At 39.1% G+C, this 23,505-nt stretch overlaps 2 protein-coding genes across 4 annotated transcripts in view; one reads left to right on the top strand and one right to left on the bottom strand.

Moving 5' to 3' along the window:
* The window catches only part of tcf12 (transcription factor 12), a 90,847-nt gene extending 89,161 nt beyond the window's left edge, over positions 1-1,686 (bottom strand). The window contains exons 1-2 of one of the 2 annotated variants that reach the window (XM_044138475.1): positions 1,642-1,686; positions 1,402-1,563 (exon numbers count right to left, since the gene is read on the bottom strand). The gene's annotated coding sequence lies outside the window, so the exon portion shown is untranslated. Of the gene's footprint in view, positions 1-1,401 lie in introns of both variants that reach the window. The other variant, XM_044138466.1, reaches the window with a different exon arrangement.
* On the top strand, positions 773-22,905 carry znf280d (zinc finger protein 280D). 2 transcript variants are annotated; one of them, XM_044138436.1, is made up of 19 exons: positions 773-1,014; positions 1,217-1,340; positions 5,048-5,184; positions 6,025-6,230; positions 6,317-6,416; positions 6,497-6,706; positions 6,796-6,870; positions 6,971-7,065; positions 7,555-7,745; positions 16,996-17,153; positions 17,246-17,346; positions 17,443-17,589; positions 18,349-18,483; positions 18,564-18,799; positions 19,194-19,334; positions 19,436-19,504; positions 19,586-19,701; positions 19,793-19,826; positions 21,330-22,905. In XM_044138436.1, exons 1-19 carry the CDS (start codon positions 798-800, stop codon positions 21,682-21,684), a joined length of 2,847 nt encoding a protein of 948 aa, XP_043994371.1. In that variant the 5' UTR covers positions 773-797; the 3' UTR covers positions 21,685-22,905. The 2 variants fall into 2 exon arrangements, with proteins under 2 accessions (XP_043994371.1, XP_043994380.1); XM_044138445.1 differs by lacking the exons at positions 773-1,014; positions 1,217-1,340 and adding an exon at positions 2,046-2,426.
* The last annotated feature ends 600 nt before the right edge of the window (positions 22,906-23,505 follow it).

Genomic DNA, 23,505 nt, shown 5'->3' with positions numbered 1-23,505 from the left:
TTACAAATTATTCATATTTACATAACTTCAGCTCCTAATGTTTACACAGTGTTGGAAAGGAAGAGTCAACTTTCTGCTATAGACAGGATGATGGATTTTATGCAACTCACTGCATTAAAGAAAAATTAAACAGTTGTGTAACCAAACAGCAAAACATCTTTTGTTAGAGAAGATTAATAAATATAAAGAGTAAATTTAAAAATGTTTCTTTTTGTCTTAATTTTTCTTAATCTTCTACTTTAACTGTAACCCCCCCAAAAAAGAAACAAGTTGGATATTTGTACTTTTTTTGTTTTATGTGCCAAGCAAAGGCAGGTGACTGACTAGCAGAGGTGGCAGTGACTCTTCAACATATATTTACTGCAGTAAAAGTAAAATCAACAAAGCTTTGTCAGATCAATTTCTTTTAAATAATTCACATAATTACAAAATAAAGTGAAGCAAAAGAAAAAAAAAAGATCAAAACTAATTTCTTAATATGAAACTTCTGAAACTTTAACAAAAACACAGGAGATTTGGTGATTTTTTGTTTAAAACAAACTTGTTCTTCATTCACTGAAGTTACTCAACGTGGGTAGAGGATCCAGGAATTTTACTCAAGTGAAAGTAGCGATACTTCATAACAGAATTACTCAAGTAAGAGTACGGTAAAAAAAAAAAAAAAAAAAGTACAGTCTCGTTAAAAAATTTCTAAAAATATTGCTGGGTTGAAGATGACGTAGTAGCGACGTTGCGCAATGCACATGGGGATAAGAGAGGAAACGCAGCCAATTGATTTCTGTTAATCCAATTTCAAAATGCCTGGAGTGTGTGTCGTGTATGGTTGTTTCAACCGATCAAACAGAGAGAAAGATAAACGTTATTTCCGTGTTCCCAAAGTAGTTGGTCACAAAGGAGTTAATTTTAAAGAACTTACAGAGAAACGACGAGAATCGTGGATCAACAATCTACGGCTAAATGCAAGAGCTGCGCAAAGTATACATGCCAGAGTTTGCAGCGACCACTTTCTAACAGGTAAGGTTCGCATCGTTTAAATTGTGTTTTCAGACATTTTATTGGACAGTTATTTAGAAAGATAAGCCTTCATACGTAAGGTAAGATATGTTATTTTTACGCCCAGCTTGGTTGAAACCAGAAAGTGTTTGAGTGCTAATGTTGTTAGCAGCTAGCTTAGGGCTCACATTGGCATTTCACATCTTACTGTACTACTTTTTAGGTTGTCCGAGCGCAGCAGGTGATGTAGATTCCCAAGACTGGGCCCCTACTGTTCACCTGGGATACCAAAGAATAAACAAGAGGCCAAAAACAGAAGCATCACAACAGCGGAGGAAAGAGCTAAGGCACGGAAACTTCCCTGCACCCGTTTATCATAGACTAACTACTTACAAAGTCACTACTCACCCGGGCAGAAACAAGTAGAGAGCCATTTAATGCTTCTTTAAATTGAAGCAAAAAAAAAATCCTATGCTTCCAGGCTTTTGAAAGCGTTCATCTGGCTCGTTGAATAATATGAAGTCCTCAGCATCAGATAGTTATGAGGATCGTTTCGACACCGGGTAAATCCTGAAGATTACGTGACAAGTCTTTTTGCCGAGATAATATGGATTATATCGTAAATATACACGTATTTGTTCACGATACCTCGTCTGTGGCAGCCCATTTAGGGCATTATTAGCGTGCTCTCTGAGATCCATTTTGCTCTGTTTTGAACCGGAGAAATCCACTTCCTGAAAAGCCATCTGAATTTCGCGCGTCATCCGGATCACGTGTCTGCGACCCAGCAATTGTTTTTTCCAAGTTACTCAAGTAAATGTTACTAGTTACTGCCTAACTCTGCTCACGAGTATCCCACAATAGTATACTATATTTATATTAATTTACAAAATGTTTATATTATTCTCTCGTAAAAACATACTGCGTCCGGGCTCGGCATGGACCCAGCGTTTAAAAGTCTTTAAAATTACTGGTTCAATCGGGTTTGATATAGTTCGAGATGTGCATAAAGTAATAAAATCGGAGTGTAATTGTTAGCAAACACGTTGTCAGATTGAATTGGATGCTTCTTGGATTTTATATTTCCACTTTGTTGAAGCCAAAGGAGAAATATTAAGACCAAACAGGCTAAAGGAGTACATGACACAGGCTCTGGGAGTATTTAAAGTCGTATGGAGCAAATTAAAACCCCGCCAGAGGGACTGGGAAGCAGTCTGTTCCCGGGAATGTGATTGGTCCAGACTCTCCGAGTATTTCCGCTGCCTGGGACTAGCTAACCGACCAGCACCAGACCCCCCCTCTCCTCTGTGTGATGTACAGCGGCAAAGAAAAAAAAAAAAAGGCAAAACTCACCGCTTTTATGACTCTTACTAAACTGTAGACCGCATGTAGAAAGTTTCGTCTCCTGAACCCAGAGCGTTGGAGTAAAAAAGGTGAGCTGTCAAACAAATCCTATTCAGCAGGTCTTTGTGCCAGATCCCTCCTGCTAATGCTAGCTAGCCAATGCTGCTGTTATGGAGCAACATTACCTGGTACCGATAGTCAAAATCTGTTACGACGTGGTGTGAAGCCGGGTTGGAGAGAAGATTTTTAAAATGCAAAAGGGTTTTAATTTGTCCTGAAGCTGAAAGCAGACGCATCAGCGTGGTGAACAAAAGCTCTGCAAAAGCCCAACATTAGCATTAGCTTGTCTGCAGAAAGAGCTAGAGGAGCCAGACTGTAGCTTATAATGTCTGCTGCTCGGGTTTTTACTTGCATTAAAAAGAAGTGTTAGAAGTAGGTAGGTTGTTACAACAAGCTACGTTTAGTTAATTCTCGTGGGGGTTTTTTTGTTTTTTTTTTACTCGACAATGATTTCCTACAGTCAAATTACAATGCTTTGTGTTTATTAGCCCTCTGACTGCTTGATATTCATCAGCTTATAATTAATAAGTCACCGTTAAAAGAAAGAAAAACCTTTATAGACAGGTTTTATCTGGGTAGTGCTTTAACGAATTTAATAGAAATCTATTTTATTGTCCCTCAGTGGGGATATTCAGGTGTATTCAGTCAAGTCGAAGCAGGTATTTACACAAAAATTAACTGCTATGTCTTCCTCTTCACAACAGTCCATAGATACTCTAGTACGCTAAGCCAAGGCGAGCAGGGTTACTTAAAAATGCGCATAAGAAACAACAGCAGCTTGTTTATAAGAAGTGTAAACAACGACAGTGAAAGTGCTACTGGGAGGAAGGGTCTCCTGTAACGCTCATATGTGCACCTAGGATGCAGCACTTTCTCTTCAGGAGCTTTTCAGATCTGTAACAGCCTAATGTTTAGGGTGGGTGACATTGTCATACAGTGCATTATGTGGAGGGGTAATCCTACAACACAGCTGGCCTTCCTGAATTGATGATGAATTGTTAATGAATACTGTTAACTTTAATTCAACTTGTTTAAATTTATTCATCCAAAAGAACTAGGGATGTACCGATTTATCGGTGCCGATTTCCCTCATTTTGGGAAATCCTTTTATAGGAGAAAAGGAACTAATCCTTGTCATACAAAATATTATCATGTCAATCTAATTGTAAAGAGATATTGAAATTCAATAAAAATCAAGTTAAATGTAATTATATTACAATACTGTTAACTTTTAGATTATAATGCCAAGTGGCAAAAAGTTATTCAGTTAAGAAGCCCCACCAATTGCATCGACATCCTCAGCAAATCCACTTGAGCAGGCATATGGCGACTTGACAGATGATTGCATCAAATTGAGTTGAAAGCAAGCCCTCTTTCTGAGCTAACATGTGGCAACAGTCCAAAAGACAGACTCCATTTTAACCAGAACAAACCTGCAGCCAGGTAACGGCGTCTTTCTGCCTCTTTGAAGGCAGTTAAGCAACCTCCTTTTATTAAGGTTTTATGGTGAATTTTGTTTCCATGCTGAAGTTGGAATTCTTACTTGAAAAGTCAGGGTTCTCGAACAACCCTGGTTTCAAATCCAATATGGCTACCATTTGTTTAAAACCTTGTGAAAATTCCAGAAATATACATTTGAATTTCTGCAGTTTGCTCCATTCTGCTCTGAAATCTGGACTCAGACCTGGGAATGTAATGTTGTGTTTGATTGGACCTGAGAATCGGGTTTTCTTCCATAATCTTCAAGGTCTGGAAAAATATGGAAAAAGTTGTGTGAAATATATTGGGTATTTCCAGATGTTTGTTTTTTACATCTTTCATTTCTAAATGACAAAAGTTCAATTGTGCTAACTAAAGTCAATAGTTTTCACTTCCAAACATAAAAAAATGCAATTTTACTACATGTCTGTCTCTAGATAGATTGCTCACATGACTCTTGAACTAGGGGAAGATGTAAGTACTAATGTGTAGTAGTGACTGATTATGCTTCTTTGAACAGCTTATGAGAAGGTCTATGGGCTAAACAAAACATTTTCAGCACATTTTTTCCTCGTTATAACATAATGAGATTTTAGTCTGCTCAGTTCTGCCTATTTTTAAAACAACTTCTTTTAGAATGAGCTGCCTGTTTCAGGATCTCTTCTCACCTTCGATCCAAATGTTTATGAAATGTGAAAATGGGTGTGAACAATTGTGCAATTATACAACCGTCTTTGAACATTGTACAAACACCTTTTCTGAGTCAACAAATAAAACACTTAGGTTTTTAGTTTGTTTTTTTTGTTTTTTTGTTTTTTTTTTTCAGCTGCCATTTTGCAGCTCATACAGCAGTAAGACCAGCAGATCGAACATGCTCAAATTCCACTTGGGTTGCTAGGCGAGGGACTGGGGTTTGGCTGGCGTTGCTAGGTAACGGGCTGGGGTTGCTAAGTAACAGTGCAGTGTCAGTTGATTCTGATTTAACAGTTGGGAGGTTTTTGAAACGGCTTCTTCTTCAGACACCAAAACGCATTAACTTGTTGCCAAAAAAACGACCGGGCGTTTTTTTTGTTTTTTTAAGAGCTTAGGCTGTTTTTAGAGAAGCACTTGAGCCCAAATGAAGTATAAAAATGTGAATTTTGTTGGGGTTTTTTTTCTTTTTCTGTTTCAGGTCCACCATGTCTGAGCTGTTCATGGAGTGTGTAGAGGAGGAGCTGGAACCGTGGCAGAAACAGGTTCCTCAGGTTCATCTCATCGATGACGATGATGATGATGACGACGACGAACCCATCTTCGTTGGAGTTCTCTGTATGTAAAAGTGTTTTCTCTATATGCTCAACATTTCTCAGTAAATTGAAATATCCTAAATTTAGTTTAAAAGTAATTAAGAAAACTGAAACTCGTACAGAGTTATACATGTTAAGTGTTTATTTCTGTTATTTTTGATGACTTTGGCTTGTAGCTAATGAAATCCCTAAATCCAGTTTCACAGTACATTTTAATATTATATAACATCAATAAATGTGTGAATAGGTTTGTAATACTGAAATGCTAGCTTATTAAAAAGTACATCCATGTTCTGCGCATTATAAAGACTCAGTGTTTGGTTGCTTTTTCATGAATTATTGCATCAATGTGGCATGGCATGGAGGAGATTAGACTGTGACTAATCCTGGCCTTCAGCCCATCTGGATTGTTGGTTCTGTTGTCTCTCATCTTCCTCTTGACAACAGTCCGAAGATACTGTTGTATGCAAAGGCAAGATGAGTTCAGTGAGTTTATTCATCGATATGCTCTGATGCAGCACTCAGGACTGGCAGAGTCTTTGCAGTTGATTTTTTTTCTGTAACTTACCTTTGTTGACATTCTGCCTGACATGATAGTGCAGGCTTTAACTGGGGAAAAAGCAAAACATTTCTGTATTAAAATTTTTTTTTTAGAAACTGAATGTTCAGTTTGATTTCAAATTAGTAATATTTTAGCCTTTGAATTGAATTGCCTAAACAAATGAGCTTTTGACAATAGTCCAATTCATTGAGATACACCTGTACAACAGCTCTGAAATTAAATATGAATATGTTTTTGGTGAAAGTTGGAGTTCTTGCCTCCTGCAGCAACATGTGATCACCTCTTTGTATTTCCTTACAGCTGGTAACCAGAAGGACAGTAAGCCCAGCCCCGCTCCTCCTCAGAGGACCAGTACAGGAACACAACAGAAGAAAGTTACTCCACTTCAGGCCCCTGCAGGCCCCTCACCTATAGTGCTGCCACTGAATGTACCTGTGACTACAGTGAAAACCGTATCCCCCTCCCTGACAACAGTGGCTCCTCAACCTGTTATAGTTAATAATCAGGTATTTTCAATTAGATTTATAAGGATTGATAATCAATAGGAATAAAAAAAATGACATTTCATGTTGATTTTCTTTTCTTCTTTAAGGGATTTATTGTCACTTCTCCACAATTAGCAAACAGCAATGACCTTATTGCCACTCTTGGAACCCAGTATCCCCCTGGAACATCATTTACAATTGTTCCAGGTAAATCCTGGTCAGCTGTGCTTGTTAGCCGATTCGAAATCAACAGGTTACAGCTAATATTTTCTGCTTGTGTTTCTCAGCCCCTCGGCAGCAGGTTTTTCAGCAGGTCTCTTCAGCCATGGGTTTGCCTGGTGTGGTCCACCGGCCTCAGGTTCAGCAGATCAGAAACAACGTGGTGACTCTGGCGAATGTCCAGAGCCCTGCCGTGTATTCAGCTCAGTCTAATCAGCTGCAGCCCCAAAGGTCCAACACGCCGTCCCTTCAAAACGTTACTGGGAAGGACCTGAGTGGTATTTGACTTTATGTGCTGTCCAAACTTTACTTTAGCATCAGCTGGAAGTGATTTAGACCACAAATGTTTCTGTTTGACCTCATTCAGATCAGAGCTCAGTCAAGCGGGGATTGATGGCGTCGGAGGCTGACAGAGTAGTAAAAAGAGTCAAAATTGATTCTGGTAGGTTTTCACCTCAAAATGAGCATATGTTTTGGATTTTCTCATCGTTAAAATAGTGCAAAGTGTCATTTGTAATATTTCTCACTTTTCTGTGCGAAAGTAACGATCCAAGTGGAAAATGGTGTTTTAAAGAGAACCTGTTCCAAATGTCATGAAGACTTTCCTTCAGAGGAGGCTGTAAACTTTCATATGGTGGTGAGTAAACTGTTGTAAAATCATGGAAGATTCAATCTTGAAGAAAAATGGGTCAAATTCCTGCTTGTTTTTAAGTCCTTGTACAGTTTTCTGGCCGATTACCAGCCTTTTTAAAAAGCCTAACCTAACGATTCCGTTTTTGGCCATTACCAGTTTTTTTGTCTGAGATGTTACTTAATATATCAAGAAAGTTGCTGAATTGGCAACAATGGGTTGACTGTTGTTAACTGTAAATGTGCAGACATGACCTGGTCAGCAGGTTTGTCAGTAAAACCTCTCACAGGAGAAAAGAAAAGCACAGTGGTTGATTTTCAGACCTTTGCCGAGTTTGGTGGATAAGATCGGCTTCAAATCGGCCGATCACCGATCTCCCAATATTAAGGAAAATCGGCTGGCCGGTAAATCGGTGCATCCGTACTATATGCCCCTTATTGCCCTACGGTACGACAAATCTGCGCTGTGGAACTGAAGCTTGTCTTTATATTTCAGCGTTGTTGTGCGACTGCAGGAGGTGCAGCTCCGTCAGCTCCGAGCATCACCAACACTAACAAACTCATCATGCTAGTCGCAGATTTCTACTATGGAAACTTCGAAGGAGATGCAGAAAAGCAGGAGGCACAGAAGACCAACACAACATTCAAGTGCCAAAGCTGTTTGAAAGTTCTCAAGAACAACATTAGGTAAGTTTGTTGTTTTATAAGTGGGTGTACTTTAATTTCCACCCAGAGATCAAATATGTGCCATAAATAATTCCAGCTCAATTATTAACTTCAAAACAAGAAGATATGTTTTGTGTTTTAGTTTTTAGGTTATTATATCAGTAAACCAATCAGAATGGAATATCTAACACTACTAAAGGTTATAGAGGTAAAGAAAATCCTTAAAATGGATAACCATTTCTTATAGTTAGATATCATTAATTATTAACCTTTAAGAAAATGACTACATAACATTGAGAGAAGAAGAATCAATAAAAAATAAACACTTTTTTCAATATATCGGTAAAAATGGATTACAGATGTTAAAGTTATCAAGAAGAGAATAAAAGCTATAAGATTTTGTGGCTTTTTAATTATTAAATGAAAACTTTTAGGGGTCAAAAAAAAAAGCAATCTAATAATTAAAAAAAAATCACTGGAGATTTAAGCCCGCGTTAAAGACTTAAAATGGTCCTAATGAGCTTTACTCAAAAATAGTCAGCAGAGGAAATAATACATATAAATAATTTGAACGCCTTGTAACAGTGTGATATATATATATATATATATATATATATATTTCCCATTGTGACTCATTCCTTTAATGAACAAAAGTTTCTCTTGAGAATTTGGTTCCTTACATGTTTCTGGAATAGGGGTCATCATATGCCACTGATCAGCCAATCGCAAGTCGATTTTGTTGTTACTATGGCAACATATCAACAGTGTCCTTAATGTGGGTTACAGAAGCAAAACTGCACCAGTAGTAAGCAAAGTTATAAAAACAGTCATTATTTTTAGAAACTAAGACTCTTTAAGAGTGAAAGTTTTTTTTTTGTTTGTTTGTTTTTTTTAGATTAATTATATAATCCAGCTGAAATGGAGGGAGAAGCTTGTAGGTGAACGGTACATTTTTATAGGTGAGCTTTGTGCGGATAAATCTGTTTTTTATTCCTTTTAATATCTTGTCTGTGCTTGAAGTCACAGTATGTTGCTTTTTTTGTCTTGTTCATTAATATTTTTGAGCCAAACCTTTTCCGTCAGTGAGTGGTTTGTGAAATCTCCATCACACAGTGATGAGCATGTTCTCAAACAGCACCTGAGGACTTTAAGGAGTTCCTTGGAAATATATCTGTCTTGTGCAAACGCCGGAACGGTGCACATCCTTGTCTGCCCTAACTTTCCTCTCAGATAGATGACTGCATCACACCGTTTTCCCTCCTGGGCCTAAAGATGAAAAATGACTTCTAGTTTACTTGGCGTAAAAACTACCCCTTTGATTAAATAACTTTGCTTCAGAACATTGCAAAAAAAGCTTCTGTAAGCTGCTTTTAATGGGGAAGCACATTTGTACTGGTACAGCACTCTTCACAGTCGGGGGTCATAGTTCATCCACAAGAAAATTTCTGTTTGGGGAGCTGAGGCTGCAGAATGTTCAGGCTGAAAAATGGGCTGCGCCTTGTCAGGGCAGCGGAGGCAGGTAGCTGTGGAGGTGCTGAAAGCAGCCATGGAGCACTACATCATTAGGAAGAACAAAGACATTCCCATATAATTGCTGATATTATAACGCCCATTATACATACTTAGAAAGTGAGTTGTGGGGAGCTTTCTTCATTTATCTTAAAACCCCCAAGGATTGGGACTAATGTACACAAGTCATGAATAATTAATTATCTCTCCACATCTTAATGACGTTTATTGTCTTTGAGAAGCTAATATGCCAAAATGTTTAATGAAAACCGATTTTTTTTGTTTGTTTTAATGAACTTGATGTGTTTAGCACAACATGTTTGTTCATTGGTTCTTTGAATTTGTCTTCAATTTTATTTTTATATTATTATTATTATTATTTTTTATTTTTCCCCCACCAGGGGGTCTTTTTGTGGGCTCAAGTGTCCCTTATTCGAAAGTAGGCTGACAGTAAAGGGGGAAGGAGAGGAGGGGAAGACATGCAGCAAATGTTGGCCGGGTCAGGGAATCGAACCCGCGACCGCAGCGCCAAGGACTGAAGGCCTCCAAATGTGTGTCGCGCCATCCCCTACACCACCACAGCACGCCCTTCAATTTTATTTTGGAGTCAAATCTTTAGAGGGAACCTATTAAGCGCTTAAAAAAAAAAAAAACACCAACCATTTTTTCTTCAATAACTATATTTTTTGGTGTCTGGAAATTTAGCTGTTTCAAAAACTTCTTAAGTCACATTCTGTACTGCACTGTTACCTAGCAAGCCCAGCCCGTCACCTAGCAACCCAAGTGGCGCTCTATCGTGTTTGGTCCGCTGGTTTTATCGCTGTCTGAGATGTATAATGGCTACTGGAAAAGACAAGTGTTTTGTTGTTGGCGACTTACTGTTCAGAAACCCCTGTGCTGCATTCTTGTTGGCTGTGCAGGAGGCTCCATTTCTGCTTTTCAAAGATGTACAGTTCTATAATTGTTTTAGGCAGATCTAACCAGACTAAATTCTCATTATCTAAGAACAATTTTGTATAAAAACAAATGTAATGAACATGTTCTGTATATACTCATCTAGGCCTGTCGCGATAAACGATAAATCAATTAATCATACGATAAATTAAAACTATCGACGTAATTTTAATTATCGGCTTTATCGTCTCTTCCGGCCTTTTTCTCTTTTCTGTTGATGACACTGAAAGAAAAAAGGCTCAACTCCGCTGCTCTCCACCGACCCTCCCTTCCTCATTTCCTTAGTATAATGCCCAGTTCACACTACACGATCCTAGAGTTGTCGGTCGATTGTCGGCCCATTTTCAAGACCTGAGAGATCATACATTAGCTGACAGAAATCCTAGGTATAACGGTTCAATCGGTCCTGCCGTGTGGTGTCCAACAATGGGCACTAAATAATGGCTACAAGTCTAGTTAACTAATTTTAAAACCAGGCATTAATCAATGCTTTACTACAATCTACCTGCAACGCATGTGGCTCAAGTGTCAGCGTAACGTCCTGACTGAATGAAAATCATTACAACCTATTTTTGTCACAAGGATCAGCTTAAAAGTTACCGGGTTCATCAACTGCGTAGCAATTTCGCTCCAACTCCTCCCCTCGTCATTTCTATATTCTTTGCACCAAATGTTTTATAAACATTAGTGTTGTTTCCACATATTATCTCCAATATCTGCTGGACTTTGGGTTGCTGTGTCAGCTGTTTGGGATTCCCCTTGGTAATTTCCCCTCAGAAAGCCAGGAGAATCCGCGCTTTCTGATTGGCTGCCTGTCACATTCAACAGGCTGCTTAAGCTCCCAGTGGGGAAAACCCCTGATTTAGATGAAGGGGCCACAACGATCTAGCGTAACACACCACACACTACAGGATGATCGGTTATGAAATCACAAGCGACAATCTTAGAACAGCCGACGTTCTAAGATTGTGTAAGGGGAAAATCTAGGTGTGAACTAAGGTGTAGTGTGAATTATTGCATTAGGTAGTCGATGTGTCCATCTTCTCTATTTAAATCTAATGATTACTGAAGGGCAACATGGTAATCAGACTTCATAATCTGCACTCTTTTGGTTGAATCCAGAATTTATTTACACTTTGGTGTTTTTAATCAAGTACATTTTTGTTAATGGAGACTGAGAATCCATCTTATTTTTGTTTTTGGTTGTATCTATCTTTGGCAAGAAATCCCATGTATTATGTCATTTCCATTAAATCAGTGTACAAAGGTCTTCAAACAATATTATCGTCTATAGCAATAGTTTTAGAGACAATTAATCACTCAGCAAAATTTGCTATCGTGACAGGCCTATATATATATATATATATATATATATATACATACCGTAATTTCCGGACTATAAGCGCTTTCGACCCTGCGGCTTATACAACGATGCGACTTATTTCTGAATTTTTTCTAACGGCCAGTAGGGGCGCTGGAGCAGAAAAGGTAGGCGTGAGACAGCTGGAATATATCTGTAGAGGAAGACTAATGTAACATCGTGCTTTGTGGATGAATAAAATTAGCTTGAACAGACCCTCATCATGGAGAATGCAAGAAGAAGTGCATATGATACAGCTTTCAAGTTAAAAGCAATCGAGCTGGCCGATAAAGAAGGAAACAGACACTGAGGAAGAAGACTTCCATGGTTTCAGTGAACAGGAGGAAGAGGATGACGGCTCTCCGTGACTTTTAACCGTATGTTATTTAAACCAGCCCTGTTAGTGTTGTTTTGCTATATTGCTGCTGTCCAGAAAGAAAAGCTACGACATATTATTATCCGTTTTATTTAAACCAACCCTTTTAGTGTTGTTTTGCTATATTGCTGCTGTCCAGAAAGAAAAGCTACGACATATTATTATCCGTTTTATTTAAACCAACCTTTTTAGTGTTGTTTTGCTATATTGCTGCTGTTCAGAAAGAAAATCTACGGTATATTATTAAAACTTTTAAAATGTGTTTTCTTTAAAAATGTAGGGGGTGCGGCTTATAATCAGGTGCGCTCTATAGTCCGGTGTGTGTGTGTGTGTATATATATATATACATATATATAGAGAGAGATATACATATCTATATATCGATATATATATATATGTAGATATATATCATCTACATCTCTATACATAGAGATGTAGATGATATATATATATATGTATATAGATCTATATATATGTATATAGATCTATATAGATCTATATATGTAGGTATATAGTATTGATATTATAAAAGTGTCAATTTGCATATATCTATCTATAGATATTTATATAGATAGATATATAAATATCAGTATATATCTACATAGATATATACTTATAAATGTATTTAAATTTGTATATATATATATATATATATATATTTAGTGATATATATATATTTATATCTCTATATAGATAGATATATAAACATCTATCTATAGATGTAGATATATATATATACAGTATTGATATTGTCAATTTGCATTCACTATAAAGCTAACTAAATCTTTTTAGACTGTGGCAGGAAGCCGGAGCACCCGGAGAGAAACCTGCAAACTATTTATAAAGTTTAATTACAAAATTTAATTTTTAAGTGCACCTAAAGAGAATTTAGAGAGACCAATTAGACAGGCATGATTTTAGAGTGCCTGGAGAGAAACGTCAGGCGAAATAATGGTAAAGTATATTCAGTAGGGGTACAAAACTTTCAAATGTAGAAACACTAAAACAGAACAAACCAATGCAAAGAGTGAAAAGTGTGGAAAACCCAGCCCAGTATGAAATAAGACATGGAAAAAACACCCAGAACAAGGTAAACAAAAAGTAAAATATTGGCACGACAAACATCCAGAAAGCTTCTTCATCTATCCTGTCGTAAAATTCAGGATCCCACTCTTCCATCTGACTGACCCTCACTACTCCCTCCTCAATACGGCCGCTTGTTTTGTCCTCTGTGGTATTCTGATCCTCCACATTTAGAGGTTCTGGAGAGGAGCCAGCCGGGTCCATTTGCTCTTCTAGGCGGCAAACGGACCCAGCCTCTTCTAGGCGGCAAACGGACCCAGCCTGGTCCGTTTGCTCATCTAGGCGGCAAACGGACCCAGCCGGGTCCGTTCGCCCTTCTAGGCGGCAAACGGATCCAGCCTGGTCCGCGTTGCACTTTCTAGGCGGCAACGGATCCAGCCTGGTCCGTTCGCCCTTCTAGGCGGCAAACGGACCCAGCCTGGTCCGTTCGCCCTTCTAGGCGGCAAACGGACCCAGCCTGGTCCGTTCGCCCTTCTAGGCGGCAAACGGACCCAGCCTGGTCCGTTCGCCCTTCTAGGCGGCAAACGGACCCAGCCTGGTCCGTTCGCCCTCCTAGGCGGCAAACGGACCCAGCCTGGTCCGTTTGCCCTTCTAGGCGGCAAACGGACCCAGCCGGGTCCGTTTGCTCTTCTAGGCGGCAAACGGATCCAGCCGGTTCCGTTTGCTGTTCTAGGCGGTAAACGGACCCAGCCGGGTCCGTTTGCACTTTGGGAACCATTGTGGGTTGGTTCCCACAGGAAGTGCTCTCGTCTGGAGAGGCACTCTGGTCTTGCTCTTCTAGGCGGCAAACGGACCCAGCCTGGTCCGTTCGCTCATCTAGGCGGCAAACGGACCCAGCCTGGTCCGTTCGCCCTTCTAGGCGGCAAACGGACCCAGCCTGGTCCGTTCGCCCTCCTAGGTGGCAAACGGACCCAGCCTGGTCCGTTCGCCCTTCTAGGCGGCAAACGGACCCAGCCTGGTCCGTTCGCCCTTCTAGGCGGCAAACGGACCCAGCCTGGTCCGTTCGCCCTTCTAGGCGGCAAACGGACCCAGCCTGGTCCGTTCGCCCTTCTAGGCGGCAAACGGACCCAGCCGGGTCCGTTGTTTCTAGGCGGCAAACGGATCCAGCCGGTTCCGTTTGCTGTTCTAGGCGGTAAACGGACCCAGCCGGGTCCGTTTGCACTTTGGGAACCATTGTAGGTTGGTTCCCACAGGAAGGGCTCTCGTCTGGAGAGGCACTCTGGTCTTGATCTTCTAGGCGGCAAACGGACCCAGTCGGGTCCGTTTGCTGTTCTAGGCGGTAAACGGACCCAGCCGGGTCCGTTTGCACTTTGGGAACCATTGTAGGTTGGTTCCCACAGGAAGTGCTCTCGTCTGGAGAGGCACTCTGGTCTATGTCCTTTCCTGGCAAGTAATGGTCGCACAGTTTTTTCATTCCTGTTGTGACGAGGTATCCAAGTCCCCAACCAAGAGGAAAAATCAAGGGGTAAGGCATTTCTGTAATAGTAAAAATATTTGTCCGACACTAAGATTCGTTTCAATGAACTGTTTGGATTCTGACTGACGATGAACTGAGTTGCACTCATTTAAAGTCTCATTGACCTTCTATGAGGTCATCATAGAAGGTCTGTGATGTCATCAATGACCGCACTGGAGCTCTGGTGCAAGGTCTTGCTTCTGATCGTTGCTATGGAAACGAACACATCAGTTCTGCATGACTCAAACTATAGATGAAATAATGACTAAATATTTAAATAATGTCATTTTTTTAAATTTATTTAACATAAAGAGATTGATAATAGATTTTTATATGATTGAATTGTTTCATTTGTAGTTTTCTGTATCTGCTGTGGTATAAATTGTCTTAACCCAATTATCCATTATTATTTTTAACACAATCCTTTGGTAAGCTAGCTGCACCAGTTTGAGAAAGATTGGTTTAATCAAATCTAATCTGCTATTATCCGACACTTTGATCGCTCTGATTTAAGGGGATAAATCAGATGAGATTAACAATGATTTCCCAAAATGAAAAAAAGAAATGAAATGATCTATGCGGTTTGTCTTCAGGCAGCAAAAAGGTGCATAGACCCTGCAGTCATAGTGATGTAGCCTATAATTTATTAAATGATAACCTGATAAAGAAAAACCTACTTTGAAATATATATTTCAGGGCTGTCAGCGTTAATCCGCCAATACAAGCGATTAATGATCTGAAAAGTTTAACTCGTTAATGTTCCTTCCACTGAAGCACCAATTGACTGTTAACAAAACGACTCATTTTAAACCAACTTCAATAAAACTCAAAGAAAACTGGCGTGAGACAACAAAAGGCTTTCAATAACGGTTTAACGGTTCGTTACTTACGTGAAGCTGCTAGCTTACAGCGAGTAGCGCTGTAAGCTAGCGTTCCAGAGTGGACTTTTACATCACTTCCTATGAATTCATATGTTTTGATTTTCTGTTAAAAGGTCGCTGATTGGAGATGGAAATATTAACTGAAGGGTTGTTGTTTACTATACTACCACAGTGTGAGTCACATATTCTGTAATGATTAATAAATAATCGATAACTGTTTGTCTATTCTTATTCTAGAAGTTCTATGAAGTGTAAAAACTAATTCACTGGGTATTTCTGTCATCTTTTTTTAATGAACTGATCAAGTTTTTTTCATTGGCCATCAAAAACAATATGTAAAACATTTTGAAATGCCTTGCTGCTGAAATGTGCTATACAAATAACATTTGATTGATTGATTGATAGTGTGAACTATTGCATCAGGTAGTCGATGTTCCATCTTCTCTATTTAAATCTAATGATTACTGAAGGGCAATCTAATATACATACTTCATAATCTGCACTCTTTTGGTTGAAACCAGTATTTCTTTCCACTTTGGTGTTTTTATTCAAGTATGTTTTTGTTAGAGGAGACTGAGAATCCATTTTATTTTTGTTTTTGGTTGTTTTGTTTATCAGTTCCAGTGTTGGGTGTTCTATCTTTGGCAGGAAGTCACATTTATTATTATGTCATTTCCATTAAGTCAGTGTAAAAAGGTCTTCAAACAATACTATCATCTATCGCAATAGTTTTTGAGACAATTAATCGCTCAGCAAAATTTGCTATTGTGACAGGCCTTTACTCATCCTAACTTGTTCCAGAAGCATAACAGGTCACCTTTGAGCTTCTTTTACCTCAATGTGTAAAATACATCTCTGTATTTTAAGAACTATATCTTCTCCAGACTCTATCACTTCCACCTCTTCTTGACGGCAATAAAGAGTTCGTTTAACTGATGGGATGAAGTCAGCTTTAATGCAAATCTTTAAGGTTGTTCTTGTTACGGCTGCACTTTCGTTCCCACTGACATCAACACCAACGTCAAACTAAAAGACAACATAAACTTAAATGAAATGAGTACAGTAATGACATAGAAATGTTATAAGACATATAAACATACGTCGCTGGCTGACCCAGCGATGTATGTTTATAAACCCATTGAAAGCTGCAGAGAAAATCCCACAGAGCAAGGCAGGAGTGACAAGCCGTACTTTGAAATGACCACTAGGAGAAAGCAGAGAGCCTGAAACAGCGCCCTCTAAAGGCTTCATGAAACCAGCAGCACTTGTTGGTGCTCAGGCTTTACACTTTATTGATATGTCTCTAATCCTCGTTTCTGATCATGTCTGTAATTTTGTTTTTGATTATTCTTTTTAATGTTTATTTCATAGTCTTTATGGTTGTCCTTGTTGCAGCTCCACTTAAGTAGAAATCAGGTTATTCAATAAATTCTTTAAACTTAAATAGCTTTTCTACAGCCACTTGCTAAACTTTCCATATGTCCTGCATCTTTTTTCTGGTCTCCCAGCGAACATGCCGGATTCCACTTCCTACTGAAACCTTTCAAAATAAATGTCACAATAACAAAAAATGTGCATAATACAGAATAAAACATATAAACTAAAATTCCGGCAGTAAAACTCAGGGTGTGTCTGTCTGTCTGCCTGTGCAGGTTCATGAACCACATGAAGCACCACCTGGAGCTGGAGAAGCAGAACAGTGAGAGCTGGGAAAGCCACACGACCTGCCACCACTGCTACAGGCAGTACATGACTCCCTTCCAGCTGCAGTGCCACATCGAGAGCGCTCACAGCCCAATTGAATCTTCAAGTAAAAAAACATGATCCAAACATCTCCTCCACCCCAGACCTTTTGATTTAATGTTAGGGCGTTGATTACTTTTGTTTGTGCTCACTTTGCAGCCAATTGCAAGATATGCGAGCTGGCGTTTGAATCGGAGCAGGTGCTCCTAGAGCACATGAAGGCCAACCACAAACCCGGTGAAATGCCTTATGTCTGCCAGGTCTACTGCTTGTCATTATTGTTCAGCTATTGCTTACCTAATGTTTCCTGAAAAGTGGGAACCAGACGCTAACATTGTGTTCAACTGACTCCACAGGTTTGCGATTACAGGTCTTCCTTCTTCTCCGACTTGGAGGCACATTTTCGAAGTGTCCACGAGAATACAAAAGACCTGCTCTGTCCGTTCTGCCTCAAAGTGCTGAGAACGAGTCACATATACATGCAGCACTACATGAAGCATCAGGTACGACGCTAATAGGAATTAGCATGACATAATAATAGTGGTGGGACTTGATTACAATTTTTAATTGACTTAATAAATTGCACTTTAAATGAAAACCATATGTTGACAAAATAGGCAAAATTTTTTTATTCAAAACCTGTTTTTGCTGCTAAACTATTGAATAAATAGACATATGAGCTCAACAACAAAAGCATTTATTGCTTAACTTCTTTGAGAACATACTTATTTAGAAATGAGGACTATTATCTTTGGGGATGCTCATATTCTTATATATATTTGATATTTTAGCTCTGGATAGCTTAACATTGTAATATCTTTTTAAGCGTCTCATAATCTGATGTCTTTTTTTATTATTATTCACTAATGAACCCCAAGGCGGGACAAGAGAAGCGGCTTCGTCGTCCAGGACCTTTGTTTCCAGATGTCGCTTGTGTGACATATTTAAGGCTGTACCAGAGACGCAATACAAAAGGTTCCTGCTCAAGACTGCTATATCAAAAAAAAAAAAAAAAAGTGATTTACATTTTTAACGCTTTTAAATTTTTTTTAAATTAACCGGTTAAAGTTCTGGCCCTAAATTAATTATATTGGAACAATAAGGGGAACAAATGTTTGGTAAAACTTTCTAAAATGTCTCTCGGAGGTGAAATTAGGTTTGACCTGAAGCTTCCTCTCTTTCAGACTCTTCTTCTGCAGTAACCTTCTTCGGGGTTGTCTAACAATGTAAATGTTTTACAAATAAACATTGTTCTATTTCAGAAAAAAGGGATCCATCGATGTGGAAAATGCAGACTACATTTCCTCACCTACAAGGAAAAAGCGGAGCACCGGACTCACGTCCACAAGACTTTTAGGAAGCCTAAAGCGTTGGAGGGTCTTCCTCCGGGTACAAAGGTCTGAACCGGTCAGCAATATCAATTCAGACATTTTATTTTAGTTCAGCTGGCTGAATCCAGGTTCTGTTGTGGCTGCAGGTTACAATCCGGGCCTCGCTGACAGGAAAGGGACCGATAATGGCACACGGCTCCAATCGATCAGCGGTTACTGTGACCCCAGAGCCGACGGGTTTCCCGAACTTCAAAGTCAAGGCTCCAGTAAACCTATCCAGGTCTAAAATAAAAGACCCTAGGATGGGAAAGGCCAAGTCTACTTATAGCAGAAAGCAAGAACGTCGACCTTCCAAGCACAACCTGGCGCTCAAAAACCTCAGGTTCGTTAAGGATTCACTGCACGGTTCTCTAAATTCACAGACAGCTTCAGCTGAAACACACAAGACGGAGCAGGAAACTGAAATCTTATATAGTATTTTATATAGTTGCTAAAGAGCTGACCTGAAAGAAGACACTCACAGCAACACTTTGAGAATGAAGTAGAAACATGAAGTTCCACGTTTTCTTGACATAATCAGTTGTTGTAGGTTTGCAATCCACAGTCTCTAATTATGGTTTAAGTTAATTTTACGGCCAGTCTTGCTAATGTAGCAAGATGTCCTGGTGTAAAATGGTGTTATGTTTAGACATTATGGCTAAGATTTAACTTTGCTGACTTTAAACCTGAACATAATCTTAAAAAAATGACAGATTTTCTTTGTGCTGCGTTTGCAGTGCCGGTGAAGGGTGCTACACATGCATCGAGTGTAACAGCGAGGTCGACGACTTCTTTTCACATTTTCCAATGCTCTCAAACTGCGGCGCATGCACATACCGAACAGGATGTAAAGTGTCTTTCGGGAATCACATGATAAAGTGAGTAACAAGTCGTCGGGTTTTTTTGCTATTAGCCACTTTCCCTTATCGTGACTATCACAAGCAATCTGACTTTGCCTCTTCACCACCTTTTTTTTTAGATTTCATAGCACCATCAGCAAACAGAGGATTTTAAAAATGGATCGCAGAAAGACTTCACCTGGAATAAAGTAAAAAAGCTTTTTTCTTGTCTCTAAAGGCAAAAGATCTGAGGCGGAACGTGACGGGAAGATTTCTTGTTTTTTGTTCAGATTAACCCTCATCTGTCTCAACTGCGATCTGCTTGTTGATGCGTCCGGCGGAGACCTAATGTCCAAGCATTTAACTGATCAGCCGCATCACACATGTAGAGTCATTCAGGAAAAAGGTTTGTATTTTTAAATTCTGAGGCCTGATACAAGCTTTCTTATAATTGTGAATAAAGAAAGAAGTGTTTCTTTCTTGGTTTAACTAAACAGACATCAGACCTGAAGACAAAGACCAGGACAAAGTGTGAGTAGAAACTCTTACTGGCATTAAATCTTAAACTAAAGAACTGCTGTTCTACTCAAAGGGACTTACTGGTGGCCTACATAAGCAGCCATTAGTAGTTTTTAATGTACAAATTTAAGAAAGAGTGTGGAAGTTGTTTCATTTAGCAGAGAAACACAGCCAATCATTACTGATCTGAGTCCGTAATCAAATCATAACATATTCATCACATCTTTTGCACAAAATCATTCTTGGATAATAAGATTTTAGTCTGTCTTATTTTGAGCTCCTTTCAAAGTGAGCTGTTTTAAGGTCTCTTGTCACTTTAAATCAAAATAAATAAGCTGCTGCTGGACACAGCCCCCAACTCTCACTTTATTCACTTCAAACAGATGTGCAATTATACAAATATACATCTTAGAGAAGTATAAGTAGAGCCTTCCACACAACCAACAAGAAAGCAGCAAGTGGTTTCTGAATACTTGGGCTACGTTCACACTGCGGCCCGAAGTGACCCAATTCCAATTTCTTTTTTGCCGTGGCCATTCACCCTTCCAAAAAAGTGCGACCTGTATTTGTTCTCCAGTGTGAACTGCAAACAGTCTGAAAGTGTCCTGCATGCGCAGTAAAGGGCCCAATAGTGTCACACATAGAGAGTGTGCTCAGTGTTTTACTACTATAAAAAGAAGTAGTAGTGCTTAGTGTTTGCAGAAGTAAACATGAATGCTAATGGAGCATAGCTTACACATCTGAAGTTGTTGTCCGACCGGAGCCAGCATATTAACAACTTAATCCTTATAGTAGTCCCTCATGGATGTAGTTTTACTTCCTGCTTGCATGTAACAGGACGTAGAATAGTGACGTTGAGTATCAGTATCGGTCAGGTCGGATGAATGCGATCTACAGATTCAGGTCACATTTGAATCGGGTACATATCGGATATTCAAGTGCATCAGACACAGGGCGCATTACGTCAAATAAAAAGATCAGACACAGGTCGCATTACGTCAAATAAAAAGATCAGACACAGGGTGCATTACGTCAAATAAAAACATCAGACACAGGTCGCATTACGTCAAATAAAAAGATCAGACACAGGGTGCATTACGTCAAATAAAAAGATCAGACACAGGTCGCATTACGTCAAAAAAACAAAAATTGGAATTGGGTCACTTCAGGCTGCAGTGTGAACGCAGCCTAAGTCAGCAGCAAAGTACATTTGTTTTTTCCATTAGCCAAGCCACTGAGTAAAAACCAACTGGCCACATGTGCTTTAGTTCCGTTTGGGTTGCTAGGTAACCGTCTAGGTTTGGCTGGGGTTGCTAGGTAACGGTGCATTGCCCGTTGAATGTGACTTTAGAATTTTTCCAGACAATAAAAAAATATTACTGCTAAAAAAATGACTGGATCTTTTCTTTTGTCTTTGTTTGTTTCAATGGCTCGGGTTGTTTTTAGTGGTACAGACCCAAATGGAAGAACGAGAATGTGAATTTTAATATCCTTTTTTTATTTAATTTGACACAGGCATATCCAGCAGTCAGCAGATGACAGAGAGACAGTGGCCCTCTTGCCAACGACAACAGCTTTAGAGCCAAAAGAAACGGACTCGAAACCGTCTGATAACGACATATCATTTGATGATGCCGGCCGGCCTGAATTAGGGCACAAACTACCAGCAGACGAGCAGGAAAACGACTCGCCAAATCCCAGGTCGGAGGAAGGCGTTGCATTAAAACAGCCGTCTTCGGAGGCCGCTTGGCCGTCTTCATCAGATGTGCTTCTAATTCCCTCTGAGGAACCTGAGGGTCACACAGAGAGCCTGCAGCTGTCCGTCTCGGACGTTTTGATGGATCCAGTGATTGGAGAAAAAACACCTTAAATTATCCGTCGCTGACATAAGCAGAAGAGAGCAGATGATTCTCTGTACGTTGTTTTCAAAGTACAATGACAATATACTTTTTTTTTTTTTTTTTTTTTTTTGTCCTGCTCTGCCTGTTCTGGACTTTTGGTTTACCAACAAGAACAATCATTTAAAATATAGTTAAAAGGTTTTTCACCACTTGTCTTTTTAATAATAAAAAAAGAAACATTAAATGCATCCCAGCATCTGTTTGCCATTAGACTTGAATGTTTTAGGCTAATTCTGTGTTTCTTAAATGCTGATGTAGTCTTTGCAGCACATAGGTTAAAATATTTTATGAAACGAGATAATTGTGCTCTTTTTTTTTTTTTTTTTTTAACCATTGGAAATTTTTTTTTTTTATTGCTTTTATTTTAATGATTTTACTGAAATAGACCTTTAAGATGGTTTTATTTTGAGAAAAATCCTTTCTGTTAAGCTTGTGCATGTAGTCATCCTCTTGCCATCCATTAAAAAAATAACACAGTTGTTTGGGGGATTGCTTTAGCGGTGTGTGAACCTTGGCAGAAAAATCAATTTTTAATTTAATTTTTTTTTTTTTTAATGATCTGAATTAGGTTTTACTCTAACATCAGTTTTTAAACCTAATTTTAATTTGTAGATTGTGTGATGGTTTTTTTTTTTTTAGTTGTGATCTTCCATCAGCTGAAGCAAACTTTCTTTACTAAAATGTTCAATTGTTTACATGAGATTCTTGCGCGTGCGTAGGTTAAAGTGTCGCCTTTCGTTCAGTATTGACTGATAGTTTGCAGCATCCCAGACTGACTTTGTACATTCTGCACTCTGCTGGTTTTCAACCATGATTTAAATCATGAGCAGAAAGTCGTTGGGGGTCTCATAGGAAATGTTTCTTTGTGAACGATGTGGCTCAGACGAGCACACTGGGGAAATATTTATGGACGTTTTCTGTCTTAACCAGGCTGAAAGTTCCTCGTAAAAGAGATGTTGACACGTTCCCTTCAGAAAAAGGTGAAAATGACAAAAGTCATTTCATTGTTTTTAATTCTTTTTATATGTAAAAACTACCCTGTAAATACATTTACTTCTATGTATAAATGTTTTGATGATATTCCTGTTATATTCTCTATATACATCACATTATGCCGGAATCTGCATTGTGGATTATAGCAACAGTTTTCTGTTTTTTTTTCCCCCCCTGTAAATAAACATTGAATAGAAGACTTGTGTGTTAATCTTACTTTAAATCAATTGGTATATTAAACCTGCAACTTGTTAAATATAGTGAATAATAAATCCAGCTAAATCTGTTAATTGAATCTCATTTGGATCAATTCTGAGAGTCAGTGAAGTTATTATTTTTTTTTTTTTTCCCCCACCAGGGTTTTTTTTTTGTGGGCTCTGGTGTCCCTTATGTGACGGTGGGCTGGCGTGGGGGGAGGACATGCGGCGGGCGTCGGCCGGGTCCGGGAATCGAGCCCGCGACCGCTGCGTCGAGGACTGAGGGCCTCCAGGTGTGGGTCGCGCCATCCCCTACGCCACCGCAGCACGCCCCGAAGTCCTTTTTTTTTTAAGTTGAAAATGGGAATTTCAGTTTACCTCTTAAATAAATTTAAAAAATCAAAACTTGTTTTTGAACTGGTTTAGTTCCTAGTGCAAATATCTACACTTTAAGACAAAACTAACAATTTCGCAACAAGATATAAAACCTTGTTTTAAGTAAATAGCTCTTTAATATTAAAAGAAGTATTAGTTCCACTGGCAGATTATTTTACTTACACATTTTTATCATAAATGAAATAATCCGCCAGTGGAAGTAGT

Source organism: Gambusia affinis, linkage group LG02 (assembly GCF_019740435.1).
Source record: "Gambusia affinis linkage group LG02, SWU_Gaff_1.0, whole genome shotgun sequence".
Taxonomy (NCBI): Eukaryota; Metazoa; Chordata; class Actinopteri; order Cyprinodontiformes; family Poeciliidae; genus Gambusia; species Gambusia affinis.
This window is presented reverse-complemented; position numbering and strand designations above follow the sequence as displayed.

What these genes read in the sequence shown, in the direction of transcription:
- znf280d (XM_044138436.1), top strand. Translation starts at nt 798, where the DNA reads ATGCCTGGAGTGTGTGTCGTGTATGGTTGTTTCAACCGATCAAACAGA. An exon ending in ATCATTTACAATTGTTCCAG is followed by an intron (nt 6,417 to 6,496) that starts GTAAATCCTGGT and finishes TGTGTTTCTCAG; the next exon opens with CCCCTCGGCAGCAGGTTTTT. An exon ending in AGCACTACATGAAGCATCAG is followed by an intron (nt 17,590 to 18,348) that starts GTACGACGCTAA and finishes GTTCTATTTCAG; the next exon opens with AAAAAAGGGATCCATCGATG.